At 45.1% G+C, this 24,927-nt stretch overlaps 1 protein-coding gene across 2 annotated transcripts; it reads right to left on the bottom strand.

The window, feature by feature from the left end:
- Positions 1-5,917: 5,917 nt before the first annotated feature.
- LOC109644547 (shaker-related potassium channel tsha2-like) lies at positions 5,918-18,431 on the bottom strand. Of its 2 annotated transcripts, XM_069520034.1 has the most exons (4): positions 17,957-18,431; positions 15,393-17,274; positions 11,240-15,051; positions 5,918-8,094 (listed from the first exon to the last, which is right to left on the bottom strand). In XM_069520034.1, exon 3 carries the CDS (start codon positions 14,738-14,740, stop codon positions 13,298-13,300), a length of 1,443 nt encoding a protein of 480 aa, XP_069376135.1. In that variant the 5' UTR covers positions 14,741-15,051; positions 15,393-17,274; positions 17,957-18,431; the 3' UTR covers positions 5,918-8,094; positions 11,240-13,297. The 2 variants fall into 2 exon arrangements, with proteins under 2 accessions (XP_069376135.1, XP_069376134.1); XM_069520033.1 differs by lacking the exon at positions 17,957-18,431 and having other exon boundaries at positions 15,393-17,931.
- Between the last annotated feature and the right edge of the window lie 6,496 nt (positions 18,432-24,927).

Genomic DNA, 24,927 nt, shown 5'->3' with positions numbered 1-24,927 from the left:
GACCAGTGAGCGAGCTCACGCTGCACCTCGTGATGACCCTTTTAAAATAAAAGCATGTCCTTATATCTCCAGAACCCGACATAGATTCACTTCAGGTGTCGTCCACGTTCGCTGGTTTCATATTCACTCTGGAGCTCGTGGTAACAGAAACACTGCAAGTTTGAATTTATCTTTGCTCGTTACTTTGGTTTCTTCGATGTCGAACCCAAGAGGTCTGTAAACTTTATAAATGATGGTGAGTTATGTTTTATATCCGTGGGACAAAGGCCAGTGGCAGCACATGAGCTGTCATTTGATTTATCTGCTGTCGTCTGGAGAATTCATCACCTGTCACCCAGACGGACCGTGGCGATCGGTCTGAAGGTTCAGTGTAAATAAAGAAACATCATCTGACCGCATCAATGTCCAAATAGTAGTTTCATCTTCATAACATTGACCTGAGAGAGACACGTCGTCAATGGGCTGATCGATGGGAACACTCTGGACGGCAGTAAGTCAGCGAGCAGAGCGACGTATTGACGCAGGAAGAGACGAGTCTTCAGATAACCTCAGAGGAGGAGGAGCAGAGAAGCGTCAATGCAATGACATGGCCATATATTTATTATTTTACTCCAAATAAACAAGATATTTCATCAGATCTGTTAAAGATATTCAAATAGACTGAGACGTAGAATCGTCCATTTCAGAAACGTTCCACTGAATAAAATAACGTCTCTGAATTATTCAAGAACTGTGGCTTTAATATGGAAAATCCTCTTTCGCTCCAATTTGTGAGACATTAGCGAAAATGAAATAAAACATTTGTACACATTAGCACCATCTAGTGGTGGATGAGGTCTAATAAACGCAAATTGCTGTTCCCCGTCCGGCCGTCTAGAAATGAGGATGTTCCTGAGCCAGGGCACGCCCACTGTTCACGGAAATAGACCACACGTTTAACATGATACATGCGTGTGAGATAACGTAAACATTAAAGTGTGAAACTGAGAAAAGCTTTTGTTCCGTCTTCAGGAACAACAACATCTAACGTACTGTCCAGTTCACGGAGAGGCAGGACGTGATTAGCTTAGCTTAGCATAAAGACTGTTAGCGCATGATGACAGAACAACAGGAAACAGAATGAATCTGAAACCATCATCTCAAGGAACGTCTCGTAATCTGGTTATAATATTCATCTCTGAATGTAAATGATGATGATGATGATGATGATGATGATCATCATCATCATCATCATCATCATCATCATCATTATTATCAAGTACATGTAGCCACCAGTTGTTTCTTTATGTGTTCGGAGTATTTCTGCACATTTCTGATCATAAAGCACCAAACGTGACCTTCAGGGAATCCCTGCATACAGCCAGCGTGTGTGTGTGTGTGTGTGTGTGTGTGTGTGTGTGTGTGTGTGTGTGTGTGTGAGATCTATTTTTAGAACGCTCCTCTCTCTTTGAGGGGATTCTGGCTCTATTTATTCTGAGGGTCTTGGCAGTTTGCAGCACTCACCATCCGGGGGGGGGGGGGGATTCACTGGTGCACGTTCAATGATCAAATGCTGCAGTTGAACCATCAGTGCATGAAACTTAAACAATTAGCTCTGTGTGGGATATTAGCTTTAGCTGTCTGTGTGCACGGTCTGTGAAGAGGTCCACATGTGCTCGACCGTACGTTCTCACCCACCCACCCCCCCCCTCTCCCCCTTTTGGTACGACCCTAAAAAATCATAAGAACCAAAAAATCCCTGCAGTCTGTGTCGAGAGAGGAAGTGACCTCACTCCGCACCTCAGCAGAGAAACACAAACGTGTTTCAGTCCGAGCTGAGATGCTCAAATGTTCAATTATGATAATAATATTTAAATCAACTGTAAAACACAGAAAGCAGCAGATTACAAACCAGTGAACTCAGAGGCTCGTTTACTCCTCAGGTTCATAGACGAGTTATACATGACGAATAAAACTTCGTCTTCTCTTTGACAATGTGATTTTTGAATCGTTGGTCAGTTCATTCACACGCAGCAAATATAGTGAAATAATAAAAAGGTGAAACATAATAACACAGACAACAAACCAGTGTGAAAATAAAACATGGTTTTAGCATCTGAATCTTTTATTTCTATTTAATTTGACATTTTATTATCAGCTGTTTACAAATCAACAAACATCTTAATCCTTGTTTCTTCATCGTGAACGTTTTCAAACGTCCATCGATGATCGAGAATCTTCTTCATCCTGTTCTGACGATGTTTTAAATCCAAACAACTTTTTTAGTCAAAAGATTTAAACTGATTCTCATGAATCCAGATATTTTTCTGGAAATGAGCAGAAATTTAAAATTTAAAAGAATTTGATCACAAAAAAGATCCGTGGTCGTCATGTGACCGTGTGACCATGAGTCAGCTGACGTGAAGCTGAAGAGAGCAAACGAGCCCTGGTGACTGCTGGGTAATGTGACTGATGACTCCGGCTGTGACCCAGATTAATGACGAGCGTCCACTTGACATCTTCAAATGGACGGGAGTCTTTGGATTACGGGCTAATCCCAACTGAGATTTGAGAGATCAGAGAACTTTCTGGGCGTGATAAAGCGCAGTGATGTCTGCGTGTAACGCAAAGATTATACGACAACAACCGCTCGTACACCGACCGCACCCCCGAGAGGGCGTAGATAAATCTGCTCAGTGGTGAAGCTGATCCTGATTATACTGATTGTTTTAATGAAATAAGACTTAATGAAACTTCAGACAGAGACTGTATATAGAGACATAGACTCTATATGAAGACAGAGACAGAGACTCTATATAGAGACAGAGACAGAGACTGTATATAGAGACAGAGACTCTATATAGAGACAGAGACAGAGACTCTATATAGAGACAGAGACAGAGACTGTATATAGAGACAGAGACTCTATATAGAGACAGAGACTCTATATAGAGACAGAGACAGAGACTGTATATAAAGACAGAGACAGAGACTCTATATAAAGACAGAGACTCTATATGAAGAGAGAGACTCTATATGAAGACAGAGACTGTATATAAAGAGGTTTTTCTGATGACCTCTTCCTCCAGCTGCTCCCTGTTCACCTTCTCTGGCCTCACCCTTCCTTAATGAAAAGTTAACAGTGCAGATAATTCCACCTTAAATAAGACCATAGGCTTCCACCTTAACTACCGTGGTTCGCTGCTCTGCCCTCTGGGGATTCCTGCAGGTCACCAGGAGGACATTGTCCCCAGAGTGTCCTCACAGTGTCCATGAGGACACAGTGATTTGTCCTCCTGTTACCGTTGCCACACGAGAGCAGAAGTGAAACTGCCTCATTTATTAATGAGCGGTGGAGCCGAGTTTCAGAGACAAAGGACGAGTGCTCTCGTCTCTCAGCCGCTCAGAGACGAGTCACAGAGACACTGAGTTTCACGTGAAGCTGCTTCAGTCGCTGAATCTGTTTGAACCATTTAAACGTGATCTCACGTCAAAGCGCTGCTGAGCTGAGACGAGTCTCTGACGAGCACCTGATGTTACAACAGCTGGAGGAGGTTGGTTTCTGACTCGGCCTGTCGTCACGGCGACCTGAACCCAGACGAGTCAGAGGCTGAGGGAACAAGCAGCTGAGGCGTTTGCAGTGGATTCATCATCTGCTGAGTCAAGACCGAAGGTCTGAGTCCACTGGTGGTTTTTCCATCTGCAGCCTGAGCTCGGTCCCTTTACATCCTGAGGTAATGGATCCTGTTTCCCTGCAGCTCGGAGTCATTACTTTTGAATGAGGCCTGGGACGCTGCAGGAGCAGGGAGCAGGCTATTTCCTGGATCTGCATGACTCAACTCATCAGGTCACGACTTCTTAGTTTCAAACTTTTCTCTCAGAGCAAAGAAAAACTCTGAGAAGTACAACGTGCACTTCGACCTGTGGCCGTAGAAGCGCTGCAGGTTCCTGACGTGTTGCTTTCATTATAACATCAGGTCACCGTGACCTTCGACCTCTGAGTCTCTCGGTGTCAGACACGAAGGGAAAGTCACATGTTTGAGCACAGATCATTTATTTATTAAACATAAATGTAGAAACATAAAGCCTCGTTAACTTTATATACATGATGTCATATGATACAGATCATTTACAACATTGCAGAACATCGAAGAGAAAGAAAAGGCCACATGAAACACAACCAGCTTCAGAACGTTGTGCATAAACAGTTTGTACGATCCCAAGCCAAACATGTATATTAATATATATATATATTACTTTTTATTTAACTTTACACCTGTCGTACAGCGACACACACAGATACTACAAGTTACCAAAAATAAAATCTATTATTTAAGATTTTCAACACGAGTTGAGGTTTTACAGACGTAGAGTTATTTCGTTGAATCAGCTGTTTTCAGGACAGAAGCAGGAAAAACACCGGGAGACGAAACACGGACTGAAACACACGGAGACAAACTGCAGCTGTTTCACAATAAGAGTCTTAATGAAGTCGTCCGTCTTTATTCAAGTGAAATGATGAGAGTTTATTTAGCTTGGTTTAGTAAAGGTCAGCTCACCTGTGTGATCAAGTGTTTCAGTAAATATGAAAAATCTTTATTTCAACTAAATGTTCTCGACCAGCTGAGTTTAGTTTCACCTCATATCAACTGTCGAGCTTCAAGTCCACCTGATGTCACTTTTACTATTTTCTCTTCCCAGAGTTTTCATTTTGATCTCAGGTCTTAAATAATCAATAAAAACACCGATAACATAAAGTTTGAATCTGAACATGTGAGGAATCGTTTCAGTTTCATGAGCTGCAAAATAAAAATGACAGGGAAACAGGCGGGGGGGGGGGGGGCGGGCTTAACTCTGACCTACGGAAGCCCAGAAGGACGTGATCCCAATATCACAAGTTATTAATCCTGAGGAAACAGTTTCATTTTTTAAGTGTTTGATTCTGACTCTGAAAAGTCTGAACAGATTCTGTTCCTTTATTTTATGTCCACAACAAAATAACAGGAAACTGTGTCATGGCCTCTCTGAGCTTCCGTAGAAACAGACGCAGATTTTTCTTTTTCTCTTTCAAAACAGCGACCAGGAAGACTTACGTTACATTCAACACATTAAAGTACAACACAGTATTTCTATGTGCGTCCTACAGTTCTAGTACACAGTAAATACACACGTTCCTCCTCTCTGCTCCCTCCGATGCATTAGACGTTTTTAACTCAGTCACATTATGTTTAAGGCACAGTGAACGTTTCTTATGCACAAACAAACCAACACGTCACATTTGCTGATGATGCTGTATTTTCATGCATTATTGCTTCTTCATGAATCTCTCTCATGACATCTGCTGGTTTTTCTTTCTGCAGCTTCACATCGACTCTTCACACAAGATGATTCACATCGTTCACATGTCACAGAATGTTGTCATGAGGAGATGCACGGCTGAACGTTCGGTTCACACGTGAACGTTTCTTCTTCGAACGGAAACATTCAAACATTGATTCTCTGTGGTCTCCGAGGCTCTGTTCTCTGAAGTGATGACAGAATCCCATTCATTCATCACTAATATTTTCTCCTGTAATAATTAACTATTTGACACTGCCTTTATTTTTATTTATATTTAAATGTTAAATTCAATCCCTTGAATCGTATTGTTCCCGTGAAAACAGTTTCCTCACTGAGGACTCACTCACCTGAAGGTTTATCAAACCATGAACAGATTTTATTTGTGTTTGGTCACAAAACAATGAGAATGTAACTGTAACTGTAGTTAACGTTGCAAGAACTGTTGTCGTCACCTCATCCTGATGGAAACACACACACACACACACACACACACACACACACACACACACAACCTCGTGGAAATGTTGATGAAAACACACAACAACAGAACATGACTCATCATGTGCAGTCGGCTGAAACACATGAGGATCCAAACTGATCAGGGTTGAAGTTTTATTTTATCAAAAATAGATCACAGTTGAGGATTGTCAAAATAAACATGGCAATAATCAAAAGGTGGAAATAAAAAAGAGGAAGAGGCTTCAGCTCTGAAGCTCAGGAAACACTCACACTATTGCTCTTTCTTGTTTTTGCATGAAAATGAGAGTTTGGTGAAAAGGTCTGAAGTGAGACGACGATGCATGAGAACAGGATCTGATGAAGACTGAGCGCAGGTGGAAGTCTTTCCTTATTGTTGATAGAATTATTAATGCACACACAGTATGCAGAACAACGACCACCTCATCATTAATCATCACCGAGTCTCAAGACGACCAAACAGCAGAGTTCACGTTAACTAACGTTTAATAATGATTCAGATCAACGTTCCACATTTTGGGAAAAGTTTTATTTTGTCTTCTTGTTTCAGGACGTTTCCTGTCTGAGTCCGAAGCTTCCTGTTTGTTCATGTTTCATCTGATCAGTTTTAGTTTCACAGAGTAATTTAAGGACTAAAGAATTTGAATGGGGAAAATGAATGAAGCTTCATGTGGTTGTCATGGTAACGTCATGATGGTTCATTCACTTTATCGTCAGAGAAGAAGACTGCAGCTGCTTCCTCTTCTTTTTCTTCTTCTACTGTTTAATAGCGTCTCTACTTCCTGTGATTGGTCCAAAAGTTAAAACTATCCAGAAAAGTCTTTCAGGTTAATATTTAGCTTCACCGCTAATCACACTTACGGCGACGTGTCAATCAGAAAAGTTGTTCTCAGGGATAATTAGATTTGAATGGAGCTGCGTTAGACATAGTCCCATTACACTCTGTTTTTATGCTAAGCTAAAGGCTAAACACAACCTGGATATTTGAAGTTAACAAAGTTATTTCCCAAAATGTGAAACTTTCCCTTTAATTGTCTGAACCTTGTGACAGAAGAATAACCATCACTTCGAACCGTGTTCCTCTGAGTGACGCTCGAATGTTCTGCAGCTGAATTTAGATTTCATTAAAGAATGGACGGACTGACTCCGCCTCCTTGATTCAAAGGCAGGAAACCATCTGAAATACATTATTGCCCTTTAATTCAATATCACTCATTCAATCACACTGACTCTGAAAAATAAGTTAATAAAATGTGCAAATAATATATAAAACCCACGTTTATACAACCCAGTTAATTTGATGGTAATGCGTTTTCCTCTTCTAAGTTACTAGATGGCAGTTTATCGATTATTCAACTTGATTTAGTTGCACCAGAAAATCACAGACATTTGAAACCCAGGTCTGCCTGTGTTCAGATAACGGAGGGAGAACCACGTCATTAAAGCTTCTGTCGATGATGAGCCAACACTGAGGTAGATGATTAACAGATATTACAGCATTCTGATCCAAAAGAAACCAAACACAATCAGAAACATTCAGAATTATCAAAACAAAAAGTGTCGGATGTCTGCGATAAATTTAATTTCAGCTCCTTCTTTGCTGGTTTCCAGCACATTCGTTTGAATCATCGGAACCAAACAAGAGTTCTCATCTGAGCTGAAGGTGAAAATCAATAAAAAGACAAATTCAAAAAGCTTCTGCAAAAATGTTTCAAAATTTACTAAATAAATCTCGATTTAACCGATTTCTCTCAATATAAAACATCGACAGTGTGACACTTTAAAAATAGAGATTTAGAAACTCACCCCAGTGGTGGAACAGAATTATTTGAGTGAACTTGATATTGATGACTTGTTGTTGTTGTTGTTGTTGTTGTTGTTGTTGTTGTTGTTGTTGTTGTTGTGTTGAGCCGTCGAAGAGTCAAACTTGTTTTCTTCTGTTTCCATGCTTTTACTTTCCAGGCATGCAATAATATGTTTTGGTTTGAAAGTGATGTTCACGAGCAGTAAAACATCTGTGACACGGGGACGACTCCGTGTTGTAAATATACATACGATGATTCAAGTAACGTTTGTTGTACCTCAGAGTCCTAATGTAGCTTCGCTCTGTGCAAAAATCAGTCAGGACGTCCTCTTGTCTGAAGGCGTCTCACAGCTCCGTGTCTCCGGCGAGTTATTTTGATTCACGTCGTCAGTGGAAGAAAGATGAAGAAGAGGAAGAAGAGGAGGAAGAGGAGGGACAGAAGCAGACATGTTGAACTCCAGGCATCGAGATGTGACGAGAAGAAGAGGAGGAGCCTGGAAACAAAAGAGAAAGAAGAGTTACTCAGAATGTATTTCACTGTTCTGAGTAAATGATCCAACAGTTATTGATATCGACTGATATGAATTTATCACCCAGCAGAACACGTGTCCACACGTCATGTCTGAAACATGTACTGTGTCATGTTTATTAAAGCATCGCTGTGTAACTGTCGCTGATCAACAGCGCCCCCTGCAGCCACACGCACTGACTCCTTCATTAGAATTCTTCATGTGGTAAAAGTTTGCTGCTGAATATTAGATGAATATTCAAATATGATCAAATGTGTAAATAAAGTTTGACCTGATTTTAAATAATGAATCTTCAGCTTCTGATCTTCAAACATCTGTCACGTGTCTGAATCACTGAATTCATGATGTCAACAGTTGAAATCACTTCAGGATGATGTCATGTGGATGTTGTGACTGCGTTACCATGGCGACCCATGCTCAGCAGCTGCCGGTGGTTTCATGTTGTGCTGCTCAAGGTTTTCTGTGATTCATCAAGTGTAAGTGACATCAGAGTCTTTAAATAAGTGTGACCTCTGACCTGGTGGACGGACACATGGACACACGGACACATGGACACAGACACAGACACAGACACATGGACACTCAGACACATGGACACTCAGACACACAGACACTCAGACACATGGACACTCAGACACATGGACACTCAGACACACAGACACTCAGACACATGGACACTCAGACACACAGACACTCAGACACATGGACACACAGACACAGACTCAGACACATGGAGACTCAGACACATGGACACTCAGACACATGGACACTCAGACACATGGACACACAGACACATGGACACTCAGACAGGTTGCACAGTGGAAACACTTGATCTTCGTCCACTGGAGGCTGGTGGACAGATTCTCTCAGCGCTGACAAAGACACTAACAATAGCTGTCAGAGTGAAACTCTGCCCCGTCAGTGTCATCCAAGGGGAAACATGTTTACCTCGGCCTGCGTCGCCCACATATGTTCAGAGAGGACACGCAGGGAGGGGGAGGGGGGGGGGGGGGGGGGGGGGGGGGGGGGGGGGGGTCTCCACAGGAAGACATTTTGACCGAACTGGGGCGTCACGTCTCCTGCTCTCAGTCTGTCACAGTAACATGAAGGACGAGGATCCTGTGGTTCATACAACACGCTCTGAACACGCTAAGATTCCCCTCATGTCACCCCACACACGAGAAAGACATACAGACAAACTGTAGTTCCCATGATGCACCAGCTCTGTGAACGATTGTGGTTCAGGATGCGGAGCGTCTCCAGGGGGCGTCGTCATGACCTGAATTATCAAGGCTGGAGATGTACTTCCTGTTTATCATGTGAATGTTTGTTTATGTCACTTACACCGTGTTGAGGTTGTTGTAACTGCTTCCTGTTTTATTTTGAAATCTCTTACCTGTTGTGTGTAATATAATTTTAATGCTCTTGTTTTTTCTCTCCTTCCTGTCTGACTCGTTCTTCAACCTGTTCACACACACAGAGGAGGTCACAGGAGGTCGGAGGAGGTCACAGGAAGTCTCAGGAGGTCAGAGGAGGTCAGAGGAGGTCACAGGAGGTCAGAGGAGGTCAGAAGAGGTCAGAGGAAGTCAGAGGAGGTCACAGGAGGTCAGAGGAGGTCAGAAGAGGTCAGAGGAAGTCAGAGGAGGTCACAGAAAGTCAGAGGAGGTCCAAGGGGGTCACAAGAGGTCACAGGAAGTCAGAGGAGGTCACAGGAGGTCACAGGAAGTCAGAGGAGGTCCGAGGAGGTCACAAGAGGTCACAGGAAGTCAGAGGAGGTCCGAGGAGGTCACAGGAAGTCAGAGGAGGTCCGAGGGGGTCACAAGAGGTCACAGGAAGTCAGAGGAGGTCACAGGAGGTCACAGGAAGTCAGAGGAGGTCCGAGGAGGTCACAAGAGGTCACAGGAAGTCAGAGGAGGTCCGAGGAGGTCACAGGAAGTCAGAGGAGGTCCGAGGGGGTCACAAGAGGTCACAGGAAGTCAGAGGAGGTCCGAGGAGGTCACAGGAAGTCAGAGGAGGTCTGAGGAGGTCACAAGCGGTCACAGGAAGTCAGAGGAGGTCCGAGGAGGTCACAAGAGGTCCGAGGAAGTCAGAGGAGGTCCGAGGAGGTCACAGGAGGTCAGAGGAGGTTACAGGAACTCACAGGAAGTCTCAGGAGGTCAGAGGAGGTCAGAGGAGGTCAGAGGAGGTTACAGGAGGTCAGAGGAGATCAGAGGAGGTCAGAGGAAGTCAGAGGAGGTCACAGGAGGTCAGAGGAGGTCACAGGAAGTCAGAGGAGGTCCGAGGAGGTCACAAGAGGTCAGAGGAAGTCAGAGGAGGTTACAGGAACTCACAGGAAGTCTCAGGAGGTCAGAGGAGGTTACAGGAGGTCAGAGGAAGTCAGAGGAGGTTACAGGAACTCACAGGAAGTCTCAGGAGGTCCGAGGAGGTCACAGGAGGTCAGAGGAGGTGAGAGGAGGTTACAGGAACTCACAGGAAGTCTCAGGAGGTCCGAGGAGGTGAGAGGAGGTCAGAGGAGGTGAAAGGAGGTCTCAGGAGGTAAAACCTGTAAAAACTGTTTCAATGATGCTGTGGTTTGTTTGTTGGAGGAATAATTTATCGAGAAATAAAATCTTGTTTCACGTTTTAAACCGTCACGTTGAAGATGCTCCTCGTCACCTCCTTCTGTAGAACTAGCTGTGTGAGTGTTCTCATTTAATTTAAACCTATAATCAAACTTTACATCCTCCTTCTTCTGCCTTGTGTAAAATCAGATGTTATGCAGCTGCTGCCATCTGCAGGCCCTCAGTGGTACTGCTCCAGTGTAACATCAGGCCTGTTTTTAAATTCACCTGAAACTCGAGCAGTGAACAAACATCTGGATTCTGATGACGCGCTTCCTTCAGGTTCATTTCTACAACACATGTCCTGGTGTAATGAAGGTCGGGTAATTACTTGAGAAGATGATTCATAGATTCATTGATTATCAAAACTAACCTTGGTTTGATCGATATGTCAACTGAAGTGACGTCAGTGGTTCAGATGTTTCTCATGTGAGGAGAAAAATAAACGTAACGTGGACTCGGAGTAACATCAACACGTTTTAATAAACTTTGTTTTTGTTGTGACTCACCTCAGTTTGGACGAGTCGTCCTCCGTCCGTCGTCCATCAGGTAATAATCCAAACATGAACACGTGACCATGTGACCTTCACAGAGAAAACCCGTCCGTTGTTTTTATTCCATCAGTTCATTCTCAAAGATTCCTGTTAATTTCAGCAGGAAGCTTCGTCCCTGGAGTCCAGATGTGTCCAGATGAGGAAACCTCCCATTCAACATGTGACCTGTTGTTTGTTTGTTTGTTTGTTTGTTTGTTTGCTGTTAATTAGATTCTAATCAAACAGAAACTCATCGACTGTGTTTGGTCGACTGAGGCAGAAAAAGAAATTTGTGATTGAACGTTTGAATTTATCAAATAAAAGCATGAGAGTAACTGACACATGAGCTGATTCGATCAGCTGATCTCTGGTTTTTGTCTATGGAACGATAATCGTCTGAAATATCAACTCTGAAAACATCGATTTGAATTTTACAGTGATGTGATTTGTTTTCTTGAAAATTTGAGGTTTTTAAATAAAAAAATTATATTTTCACAAATTGAGATATGAACTTTGCAGATGAGTATTTTATTTATAAGTAATATTTCACCACTGGCTCCATGTGTTGCTCCAGTTGTTCTGCAGACGGAACAATGACATTAAACTTTATATTGGAAACAGCTGTGAAAACAAATTCACTGGAGGCTGCAGTTAAAATCATACGAGAGTTTCTTTTTACTTTCACATCCAAACATGAATCTAAATGTTAACTTATTTTCAAAGTTTCATATTTCAACATTAGAGGCTGAATAGTTTAATCCATTTAATTTTAACAGATTCAAGAATGAATCATTTAAGTCACTGAACCTTATTTTTCTTCTAAACACACACATTTATCTGGATATATAGAACTGTCATGTTTATGAAGCTACATATGAAACTTTTGTTGTTTTGTATTTTAGAGTTTTCACTGTTTGATTTGAAATAAAAACATGAGCATCGAAGAATCTGCATCAGCTCCGTGTTTGTTCTGTTTCAAAGTCTCTACAGTTAATTTGACTTCAGCTCGTCGGATCCAGATTCTTCTTATTTTTCTTATATTTGAATCCTGTTTTGTTTTTTCTCCTAAAAAATACAAAACCTCAGTTTGATCTCTGTGTTTATCATTATCTGATATATTTAAATCCTCAAGCACAGACGATCCTAATATTTTCCGCTCAGTGTGGATCGTGTGTATGATTCATCTTCTCAGTGTGAATAAGGTTTAACACGTCGACTGTGTGTAAATATGATGTTCGATGGTTTTCAGCCGATGATAGAAACGACGTCTCGCTCCTCAAAACAACATGGAGGCTTCCACAACATGGTGGTTTCCTGGCCTCGTCTCGACTCCTCCATCCTGCGTCCTCCTCTCAGCTCCTGTGGCAGACAATAAAGAAGTCTGGGAGGTTGCTATAGAAACTGCATCCACCAGAAAAGGATGCAGCGTCTGTTCTCATCCACGCGGGGGCGCTCCTGGCTTGGAGAAGCTGCGCCTGGTTTTCATAACAAACCTCCCGAAGCCTGTGCACGTGCACGTCAACAACAGAGTGCACGTTAACGACAAAGTGCATGTGCCACGGTGCTTGTCTTGCAGGTTCTACGTGCAGGAGCCTGATTCAAACTCAAACATGGAGTCACAGGAGACTCTGAGCCTGACTGGAAAATACATGAGGCCGAAATAACAGGTGTGCGTGTGCGTGTGCGTGTGTCAGCCTGTAGATTTGGATGGAGTTGGTCCTCACGTGCTGTGTCTCTGCTGCAGAGCGACAGGAAATCAAATGTAAACTTTAAACCTTCATAAATTACTAATTTACTAAGAGACAGGTTGAGAGTCAAAACAATAAAGTGCTACACGTGGCTACAGTTCGATCCCCTCCGGGCCAGGACGCATGAATGGAAGACGGTGTCAGGGGTGAACGTGATTCAATCCGTCCTCTGGTTCCCTGTGGTGGCAGAAGAAAGAAGCTGGACTCGAACCAGAGCGCACGGATGTTGGTGATGGCACAGACAGGTTCCCTCTGCGCGCCCCGGTGACGCGTCGTTTCGGCTCGGTCACACGTCGGTGAGCTTCCCGGTGCAGGCTTTGTGCGGGCTGCAGTTGGTGTATTTGATGGAGTCCGCGTCCTCGCTGTCCAGGTAGTCGGACTTGCACAGGGACGGTTTGCTGTCGCTCCTCCTGAACTCCCCGAACTGCGGCTGCTGCTGACCGCAGGTGACGTGCGTGTACTGCAGCTGCTCCTCGTGCTCCGTCTCCCGGTGGTAGAAGTAGTTGAAGTTGGACACGATGACCGGCACCGGCAGCGCGATGGTGAGCACGCCGGCGATGGCGCACAGGGAGCCCACGATCTTACCCCCGATGGTGACCGGACACATGTCCCCGTAGCCCACCGTGGTCATGGACACCACCGCCCACCAGAAGGCGTCCGGGATGCTGCTGAACCCCGAGTCAGGGTCGTCGGTCTCCGCGAAGTACACGGCGCTGGAGAAGAGGATGACCCCGATGAAGAGGAAGAAGATGAGGAGGCCCAGCTCCCGCATGCTGGCCTGCAGGGTCTTGCCCAGGATCTGGAGCCCCTTGGAGTGTCTGGAGAGCTTGAAGATCCTGAAGACCCGCACCAGGCGGATGACCCTCAGGATGGCCAGGGACATGGCCTGCTGCCCGTTGCCCTGGTGCTCGGCCAGCTCCAGCCCCAGGGTGATGAAGTAGGGCATGATGGCCACGATGTCGATGGTGTTCATGATGTTCTTGAAGAACGCGGGTTTGCTCGGACACGCCAGGAACCGGACGAGCAGCTCGAAAGAGAACCAGATGATGCAGAGAGTCTCCACGATGAAGAACGGGTCTGTGAACGGGTTTGGCTTCTTTACGCGCGCGGTTCCGTTCACCAGCAGGTGCTCGTCTAACGTCCGGGCCTCCTCTCTGAACTCCGGTAAAGTCTCCAGGCAGAAAATCACAATGGAGATGAGGATGACGAGCACGGACACGATGGCGATGCCCCGGGCGGGTCCGGAGCTCTCCGGGTACTCGAACAGGAGCCAGACCTGCCGCTGGAACTCGTTCTCTGGCAGCGGGCGCTCCTCCTCCTTGATGAACCCCTCATCCTCCTTGAAATTCTCAATCACCTCCTCCCCAAGTTCGTAAAATTTAATCTCCTCCATGAAAATGTCCACTGGCACGTTGACGGGTCTCCGGAGCCGCCCCCCGGACTGGTAGTAATAGAGGATGGCATCGAAGCTGGGTCGGTTCCTGTCGAAGAAGTACTCGTTCCTCAGCGGGTCGAAGAAGCGCATCCTCTTGCGCGGGTCCCCGAGCAACGTGCACGGGAACTGGGCGAGCGTCTTCAGCTGCGTCTCGAAGCGCAGCCCGGAGATGTTGATGACCACCCGCTCGCAGCACTCCTGGTTCTCGGCTCGCTCCGGGTCGTACACATCCTGGGCGGACAGCGCGGCCAGTGCCACAGTCTCATCCAGGTTCTCTCCGGGCACCACTGTCATCTTCCCCCCACCCCCCGAGACGAGGGCGACGCTCCCCGCACCTCGGTCCTCTCACGTCCCCTCCGACTCCTCCGCGCGTATTTGGGAAGCAGCCGAGCGTCTCCGCGCGTCCCCCTCTGTGTCCTCCCGGTGCCGGCGTCACGTCTGCGGATGGACCGGTTCCTCTGACATGTTCGTGCCCCCCCACCCGCACTTTTCACGCTCACCTTTCCGTCCACACGCCGCTGTCGTCTGGACTCTGCTGTCACATTCACTGCATTTTAAGCAGGCTTTGCCCTCCCCGAGCTGACGTGTGTGTGCACGCTCTCTCACTGAGGGGGGGGGACAAAAACACACATGCACGCACATATGCTCAACATGAATCCGGTCCAGATATTCAGCAACGAGCACTCACAACACAATAAATCCATTTGTGACACGATATCAGCGGTTTGGAGACAGAAACGCGTCGTGCGTAATGAGCCTGTTGTCTCCAGCGTGGCTCAGCCTCAAGGTTATCACATGTGCTGCTGTTTACGGTGACATACGAGGGGGTCTGTGCGGATGTCAACATGCAGTTAAAAGGCGTAAATGCGCGTTTGGAGACGTGGAAGGTGCGAAGAATCTCACGCCAGATTTCATGCAAAAACCAAATTGTTGATCTGATGAATACCTGTGGCTCAGGGCTCCGTCATCACTTCATCCATCCGCGACTCTCTCACACTCAGGGGGAGACGTTTGTGTCGCGCTGCAGCCTTTTCAACACCAAACCTTCCTGACGTCTCCACATCAGCCCTGAACGAGCCTGAGCGGATCCACAAGTTGTGCACGACTCACAGGATCCGTGTCTGCGGCGGACACGATGTGCACGAGAATGTGTTTGCATTCATTTCCCCTTCCTGCTTTCCTGCAGGATATCAAGAGTTTAAAGCAACGTGTCAGTGGAATGGAGGCGAACACTGTGCAACAAGTAAAGAGAGGAGAGAGAGGAGCTGCAGGATGGAAATGAGGGAGAGTTTCTGGGCTGCAGCTCAGAGCAGTGACGTGTTTTCCTAAAATAGCTGGATTTCTCCCAGGGCCGCAGGAAAAGTTTCTTTTCCCATGGAATGACCCGAGGGAGCCGCAGAGGGAAGATGGAAAAACGAGGAAGAGAGAAAGAGAAGATGACATGAAGATGAAAAATCAGATTCAGTCCGAACAGAGAGTCACTGAGAGTCATTCAGAAAACAGGAACCAGAGAGAAGAGAAAGAAAAGTTCACCTGATCAGGACAAACAACATGTTTCACTGGAAACAAGAACATGAGCTTCAGAGAGTTGGGTTGAAATGCAACAAAACTTCAGCTGAAAGTTTTTCTGATTCACAAATTGAGGGAAAACTTTGAAGAATATGTTCCACACATGTATTTTAAAATGTTATCATGAGAACTCGTTCAGACTTTGGCACAGAACATGTGAGGACACTGTTTAACAGAACGCTGCTCGAGAGGCGTTGACACTTTATAATAATAATACACATGTACTTTACATCTCCTGAAAATAAAACTCATAATAATAATGTATTTTATTCATGAACACATTTCAAAACACACACGAATACTTTGCAAGATAAGATCTAATACATGAAACCTTAGAAACAAGGGAGCAGATAAAGTTTAGTGTCCGTGATGCAACAGGAGACGAAGCAGAACATCCAGAGGTTGTTTAGACTCCTCGTCCCCCATGAAGAGCTGAGCAGAGGGACATGAAGAAGAAGGAGGCGAGCAGGAGACGACTGGACAGGTGAGGAGGCGTCGAACCAAAGTAAACAGTGAATTATAACGTACGAGGAATTGAACTGGGAACCAGAGCAGCTGCTGAAGACTCCAGGTGATTAACACCAGGACATAAAGTCATCAAGAGTCTCCAGGGACGAGTAGAAGACAGTTGTTTGTGATGTGCACACTTCTATAACTCACTGACATCACTCTCATGAAGGGAGCGACATGAATCCAGATGTTTTTGATCAAATCAAAGTTATCGAACAGTAACACAGGTCATCAGCTAACACTCGTTCTCTCTAAACCTACAGGTTTGTCTGCTGCTCACTGTTAAATAAAGTTTCACTTCTTTGTTTCCTTCGTCAGTTTCTGTTGATGAAAATAACGTGAAGTTAAAAATCCTCAGCTCCGCCTCCTCGTCCAATCACAGAGCTCTTTAAACAGCCACAGGGGCAGAGAAGGGACAAGACCTCATTATCACATGATGCAACTTTTCCACTTCCAATATGAGCGTCTCGCACACACACACACACACACACACACACACACACACACACACACACCCTCCTCCCGTCTGGCACTGCGTCGTTTCCTGTTTCCTGTTGTAACTCTTCTTCTTCTCCTCCTCTCGTCCACATGTCGCTCAGCTCTGAGGTATTCAAACGTCTTCCTCTGCTCCTCTGGCAGCTCACTGTCCTGCGCTCGCTCCAGGTTTCTGTTTCCTGTTGGGCTGCAGACGTCTGCGAGGCCTCGAGCATTAACATCTGTCTCCTCATGCACTCGCTTCACAGTCAAAGCTGGAAGGAAACATGAGACGTCAGAGGTCTCGTCAGTGAAAGAGCAGGTTCAGAGTTTCAGTCTCTAAAAGGATCGAGAAGAAATAATTTAATTTCTGAGTTGGACTCAACAGGAGACAAAGAGGCAAAGACACAAAGAGACAAGATATAAAAGACATTTCACAAAACACATTATGACAGAAATGTCAAACACTGATTAAAGGAAGTTGTATAAATGTGTCCTCAGGTTGTTGAAGGACTCGTGGAACCTTGTTCAGTAAAAGTCTGATTTCAAATCCTACAGATTAGTTTGTGAGGAACAGATTCTGTTTCCCATGATGCCCTGTTGTTTGTGCTCCCTGACCCGGAGCTCGGCTTGTTTTTGCAGCGCTGGGATCAGCAGAGTCCGAGTCTTTATCACCGATCATTTCTCCAACCGGCACTTCAAACACGTACAAACGTCTCTGGAGAAGTTTCCCACATCTGCGAGTTTTCACTGTCAGAATGATCGATGATCTGCTCCGTTGAAAAAAGTCCAGACTCCACGAGCGTCTAAAACCGTTCATGTAGTCGCTGACGAACAAACAACAAACTGAAAGTGCTGACTTTGCTTCCTTGTTTGTGTTCAGATCTTTGTTTTAGCTGCTGATCCAGGATCAGTGACTGTGACTTAAATGGACGTGTCGCGGCCTCAGTCATTTACCGTTTGACCACGTTCCTTTTGAAGCAGAACGAGGATTCTACTTTGTTTCACTCGGAATATTCAAGTTCTCTTATGACCCGTTTGAAAGAGTCGACCTCAGCGTCGTCTGCTCAGAGACTGAAAACCTGACGGACACGTTGGAGCTGCTGATGAGATAATGAGCAGGAACTGGGTTAATGTTTCAGGGAGTGAGAAACTCTGGGGAATCCACAGAAGACGTTTCCATCAGATCTCACCAGGAAAACGTCTGAGACACAGAATCTGCTCCAGTTGTAATATTTTAATCTCCTGATGGAAAAAGCTTTGATCCGCGTCACTGCCGACAAGTTGTGTGTGAGAAGAGTTCGTATCTGTGAGGAGAAGAATCAGTTCTGTGCTTCAGGATTTCACTGTTTAACTGAGTGAGAGAAAAGAGTCTGAACCCAAATCTTAAGTCTCTGACACGTTCTTCTTCTTCTTCTTCTTCTTCTTCTTCTTCTTCTTCTTTACTTGATCTATTGTTGGGTGGCAACAATGTCAAGGTGCATTACCTCCACATCATCACAGCCCTTCAGAATAAAATATCTGCTGACTACAAACACAAACAGAGTACTGTCAGTACCACGACTCCTCCAGTGTGAATCCAGATGTGTGTTTGCTCTGCACATCTGGGTCAAGGTGACTCTGCAGCGTCCTCAGACGATGCTGATGTCAGAGGAAACATTAGGAGATTAAAGCCTTCACTGCTACTGTCTCTGCAAAGTCATGAGGTCACTTCCTGCCGACCACAGCAGTTTGTGTGAGTGAACGTGACGGGATTCGAACCTCTGTGAATGAACGGTGCGGCCACGTGGGCTGAAAATAAAAATACAATGATTCCAAAGGATTTAATCAATGTGATGATTCTGTACAAAGTCAAATCTGTCGTTTGTGTCCAGCAGCCATGAAACCTTATTATATTATATTATACTATATTATATTATATTATATTATATTATATTATATTATATTATATTATATTATATTATATTTTATTATATTATATTATATTATATTATATTATATTATATTATATTATATTATATTATATTATATTATATTTTATTATATTATATTATATTATATTATATTATATTTTATTATGAAGCACTTACGAAGAAGACTGTGGTCATACCAAGCATGACTCAACACCAATGACTCAGCAACTATTTCACCTGTGAATGAAAAACAAATTCATTGGTTTATTGATTTTTCTTTGAGTCTCACACGATGGTGAAGTGAAAATCTTTGTGACTCTTACCAACATCATTTCATGGAAACATTAAAATCTAAAACTATGTCATTGTTTTCATTCTTCATTATTCAAACTGACAAAACTTTATTGAAAGAAAAGAACAATAATGATCAGCTGATCAGAGTCAGGGAACCTTCAAACCATCACTTCTGATTTCATTAAATCTTGTGTTCGGGTCGACCAGTCGATCAGAATCCATCACATCTCGTCGCTCTCTGATTCCGTGCGACCGTGTTTTCCGTCGAGCTTCGTGTTCCACACGTGAAGAACTCGCAGAACTCAGGTCAGCTGGCTTTTATGTGCAGGGACGATTTACAGCCGCAGCTCGGACACTTTTACAGCTCGTGAGGAAGTGAACTTCAGGAAGTGGAAGGTCTCATCAGGTCGTCTCTGCACAAACTGCTGCTGCTCAGAGCTGCTAACGTTATTATTCACTGATTCATCGTTTTTCTAGAGAATGTGAATCTTCTCTCTTCGTCTCATTCGACTGGAGCTGAACAGGTTCAGGTTTTTAAGTGTTGCTCATGTGAGGTTTGAGGGAACTGTGGCGACAATCAGCTGATTAGACTTCAGATGAGGAGCAGTGATGAGAGGAGACATCTGGAGTCTGACCACAAGCAGCTGATCCAGATCGGACCTGATTCTCTCCTGACTGATCAGAACCATCAGATGTGAGAGGAAAATCCAGATCTGGGTCTTTTCCAACACATTTCCTCTGTTTCTTTTCCTGGAAACCTCCCTCCTCTCTGTCGGTGACACTTCACACGTTCACTGCTGTGAGTGTGATCGGCCATGACAGACTCACGTCAATAACTTTTATCCGCAGCAGCACGCGGCCGACGCTAATGGGTCTAATTTGGAGAGGGGCTGTTGGCCGGGTGGTCGGGGTAGAGGGAGGTGAATGATGGATCTGGATTCCTGCTCCTGTACTAAAGCAAACAATGAATGTCCTGAAAAGCCTGCTCTTATTTTTAGGGTCTGACTGTGTTTTACGTAATGGGTCACGGTAATAAGAATAGCTCCATCAATCACAGGGGCAGCGCCGTCCAAACGCTCTGGGAACGCTGGGATCAGAAAAACAGCTCGTTGTGCCAGAGGGACGCGACCGGCCAAGACCACGTTTTTACATCCAGAGATTCCAGAGAAGAGAAGCACGTTAACTGAAACGCTGATCAGCCTCCAGAGCAGCAGACTGAAGACCCTCCTTCAGCAGACCGGGCTCACAGGAAGTTCACTAACACTCTGGAGTCAGAAGGTATTTCAAATATATTTTCTAACTTCTGGTTTACCATGGTTCCACCTGGTCTGTGGACCACGTGACCGTGTGGGACAAATCTGGCCCACAATAATAAAAGTGTTTTACCAGCCTGTGGTGGAGCGAGGTACTGCAACGTGACGTGAAACAAAGTCACTAATAAAGCTCCTCCCAGGCGCACGTGGAGAACCCCCCCCCCCCCCCCCCCCCCCCCTGCAGGAGGAACGACCAGAATCAAACGAACACTGAATTCATTCACAGCCTCTCCGGGGGGGGCTACCTGTCGCCGTGGCAACGTGGGTCTGTCCTCTCCGTCTCCTGCAGCAGAGACTGACCTGTCACATCCCATCACAGTCTGAAGACGTTCATGCAGAGATCAACAGACGTCAGGTCGGTTCTGTTCACTGGTCAGATCACACACACACACACAGACACACACACACACACAGAGACACACACACAGAGACACACACACACACACAGAGACACACACACACACAGAGACACACACACACACAGATAAATACACACACACACACACACACACACATAGAGACACACACACACACAGATAAATACACACACACACAGAAACGCACACACAGAGACACACACACACACAGAGACACACACACACACAGAGACACACACACACACACACACAGACACACACACACATAGAGACACACACACACACACACACAGATAAATACACACACACACACACACACACACACAGACACACACACACACACAGAGACACACACACACACAGAGACACACACACACACACACAGACACACACACACATAGAGACACACACACACACACACACATAGAGACACACACACACACACACACACACAGATTTGGTGCCAATATCTAAAAATCGTACAAACAAACTTCCAACTGTTTAAAGTCACTTTTACAAACTGACACGTGCACAGAGGGAAGAGGGCGCCACCTACAGGCGACTGAATGTGGCTCTTTATGTGGACGACACCTCGTTATAATGACTTCTCTTGAACGGCCTGATTGGGGTCATCTCACTGTGGTAATCACTATAATTGTATCTCTGCTTATTATGCAAAGCGGCGGCTGCAGCGTCACAGACGAGGAACCAGCAGAACGTTTTCACTGGTCACTGATCAGTCATTTATCTTCCTGATCCCCGCGGGAATTTATCACTCGGCTCTATTATTCCATTTTCTACAGCTGTAGAAATAATTTAAAAGGAAGGTTCGTTTAATCAAACATAACAGTTTCATTAAAAATGACGAATGACCTCTCGGTGTGCGTGAGCGGGACTTTGTGTTTAAACAAAACCGGAAACAACAGAGTGATAACCTGATCGATCGATGACTTTACATGAAGACGACCAGCGACTGCTGATCCGTCCTCCTCCTCAGTCGGTCTCCAGAAGGATTGTGGGTAAAAGACAGAACTCGTCTTCAAGGTGAAGGAATTTGCTGAACCTCTAAATCTGCGTTCTCAGGGGCCGACGTCCTGTGACATCAATTAATGAACAGATAATGAGGTAGAAACCGTCGCTGACTGAATTCAAATGAGGTCAAAAGATTTGAAGTTTCTGTCACATCCAACTTTTTACGTTTGAAATGTTCTGTTGGATTTGTTGACGTTTTAAAGGAGACGTGACACGTGAGGTCCCGTCAAGATGAAATGTGATTTAAAACCAGAATCGTGGTTTTATTTCTGAGCTGTAAACTATTAAATATTATATTTTATTATAAACTGAGCCGTCGCTCCAGACTTCAGCGGAGGAGGCTGTCGTCCTCCCTCCGTCCACCTGCTCCCTCGCTGTCAGTCGTCTCAGATGTCTCACACCAATGAAGCAGTAACTGTCTCCGGCCTCGTTAACAGCTCGCAGGTCGGAGGTCAAAGGTCAAATGCTAACCGCTAACAACCAGAGCAGAGAGGAGATGATGCAGCAGCTTTAACAGTGACGGAAAAGTTCTCTGGGAAGAAAACTAACGGGAAGTTTTTTCATTTGGTTATTTCAGTTATACATTTATACATAACTATATTTATTTATATTTGTTTCCAGTCAGTGTTTCTACAGTTTGAAATCATCCTTCATCATCTTTATTCCAAACTGAGACCTGAACGAGTCTTTGATTCTTATTGTTTCAGGATCATTCTGCAGTTTATCAACTGTTTTACATCAGTAGATCAAAGTAATAATAATAACTGGAAACAGAGTCTTTACATATTGTTCGTCCTCTTCTGTTGTTTTTTATTTGCTTGACCTTTGCCGCAGCGGCGATCCCGAGGCCTGATGGGAAATATAATCCCTCCAGTGAGATCTGGGTCTTCCCTCCAATCGAAGGAGGACTGTCCAGCGTCTGAACTCTTCTCAGAGCTGATTAAAACTGTTCAGTTCAAAGAGGCTGCGTCAGTCAAACATGAACAGAACCATTTGGTTCCGAACAGTCTGAGGAAATGTTCCCGTGGATTTCTTCTTTAAACAAAGTGTTAGCTGACGAGAGACTCAAAACATTGAACCGATAATAAAACCGACTCTGAGGAGAAGAAATTCTATTAGAGCCTCGTGTGTTCACTCAGCTGATGGACCATCGACCATCTGACCCTCGTGTCATTGTTTCAGGAGCATCCCCGCTCTGTGATCTGCGTCCACCAGAGCCGCATCAATCACAGGAGGTCGCCTCTGACGGGCCGTTATAGCTTCTATTACCCATCACGCACCGGGCTCATCAACAGCACATATCATCTATCAGAAACCAGCGGCTGCTGGTGCGGTTACCTCGTCCCACGTGAGGAGGCAAATGCACACGTTGGCAGTGATGTTGAGGTTACAGGCTCAGTCACAGAGCGGGGGGGGGGCAGTCGATAATGATTCCTCCCCTGTTCGGAGTAAAAGCTCTCCAGGCTCCGCTGTGCTGATGAAGCACATGAAAACATGAACATGTGGTCGGAAAACACGCCACGGAGCGGAGAGCTGAACCACGATTAGTGCTGAGCAGGAAAAGGCCCCGGGGAGGAAGAGGAGGGAGGAAGAGGAGGAAGGAAGAGGAGGGAGGAAGAGGAGGGAGGAGAGGGGGGTCTGATTGTGACAGTAAAGAGGAGAAAGGAGTTGAATAGAAACCAGATGGTGCACAGATACCAACACCAGAACTCTGTACATTGATTTTCACTCAGCTTTCAACACCATCATTCCCCAGAGACTGAGAGACGTCTCCCACTCGTCCTCACCACGTGTCTCAGGGTCCTGGACTTCAGGTGGGAAAGAACATCTCCATCAGTCAGGCTCACGTCACGGTGAGGAGGAATCACTTACGGCTTTAACATTGAAGAACTGTTCGAGTCACAAAATGCTCTTTTGTTAAATATTTAAAGCTGCTCTCATGTCGCTGCAGGTTTGATTGTGTTCTAACATATTTAAAGGTCACATTCATCTGAACGTGATGAATACGAATGTGAAGAGTCGACTCTTGTCGGACTGTTTGTGCATCAACACTTAAAACCAATAAAAAGCTCCAGTAACCCTCCAGAGTGCAGCTCGCCCTCAGGCCAACAATCAGGATTATCAAGGAACAGACACAGACAACGACCTGTGAACTGCTGACGGCTGCAGCCTCAAGTGTTTCCTCACGCTCGTTCAGGTGCGTGCATGTGAAGTGAGAGATGGGGTGACTGAGTTCACGCTGTGGGCAGAGATATATAAAACAAAGTGCTTCTGTGGAGCCTCCGACCAAACCAATAAAGTGCTGAGCTCCTCAGGCCGCTCACTGTTTGTGTGTCAGCCTCTGAGGAACCAGATGAAGACTTCAAATCCTCTGGAGGCCTCAGTGACACGTCAACAGTGGTTCCTGCTCCACGTAACTTAGAACGGAAGCTGTGTCACACAGAACTCCAGAAAACATCTGGAAAATGTTTGTCCTGACATGTTGTGTAGACATGTTGTGTAGACATGTTGTGTAGTCATGTTGTGTAGACATGTTGTGTAGACATGGTGTGTAGTCATGTTGTGTAGTCATGTTGTGCAGACATGTTGTGCAGACATGTTGTGTAGACATGTTGTTTAGTCATGTTGTGTAGACATGTTGTGTAGACATGTTGTGTAGACATGTTGTGTAGTCATGTTGTGTAGTCATGTTGTGTAGTCATGTTGTGTAGTCATGTTGTGTAGTCATGTTGTGTAGTCAGTGTGTGTAGACATGTTGTGTAGTCAGTGTGTGTGAAGCAGCAGATTGTCGACTCGTTCACAACAACAGGAACATGTGGGGGACAAGGGGTGGAGCCTGTAGAGCAGCAGGAGGCGGGACATGACGTCTAAACTCCGCTGTGTAAAGATCAGTGTTGTTGTTTACAGCTCGTCCACACGGCGTCGGCCCTCATCACCAAAACATCTGGAACCTCCTCGTCTTCGTCTTCTCACAGACAAGCTGGATGAAGACACAGTTC

Source organism: Paralichthys olivaceus, chromosome 23 (assembly GCF_024713975.1).
Source record: "Paralichthys olivaceus isolate ysfri-2021 chromosome 23, ASM2471397v2, whole genome shotgun sequence".
NCBI classification, from domain to species: domain Eukaryota; kingdom Metazoa; phylum Chordata; class Actinopteri; order Pleuronectiformes; family Paralichthyidae; genus Paralichthys; species Paralichthys olivaceus.
This window is presented reverse-complemented; position numbering and strand designations above follow the sequence as displayed.

Bases quoted from the DNA above. Each gene is read 5' to 3' on its own strand.
- LOC109644547 (XM_069520034.1), bottom strand. From the start codon at position 14,740: ATGACAGTGGTGCCCGGAGAGAACCTGGATGAGACTGTGGCACTGGCC.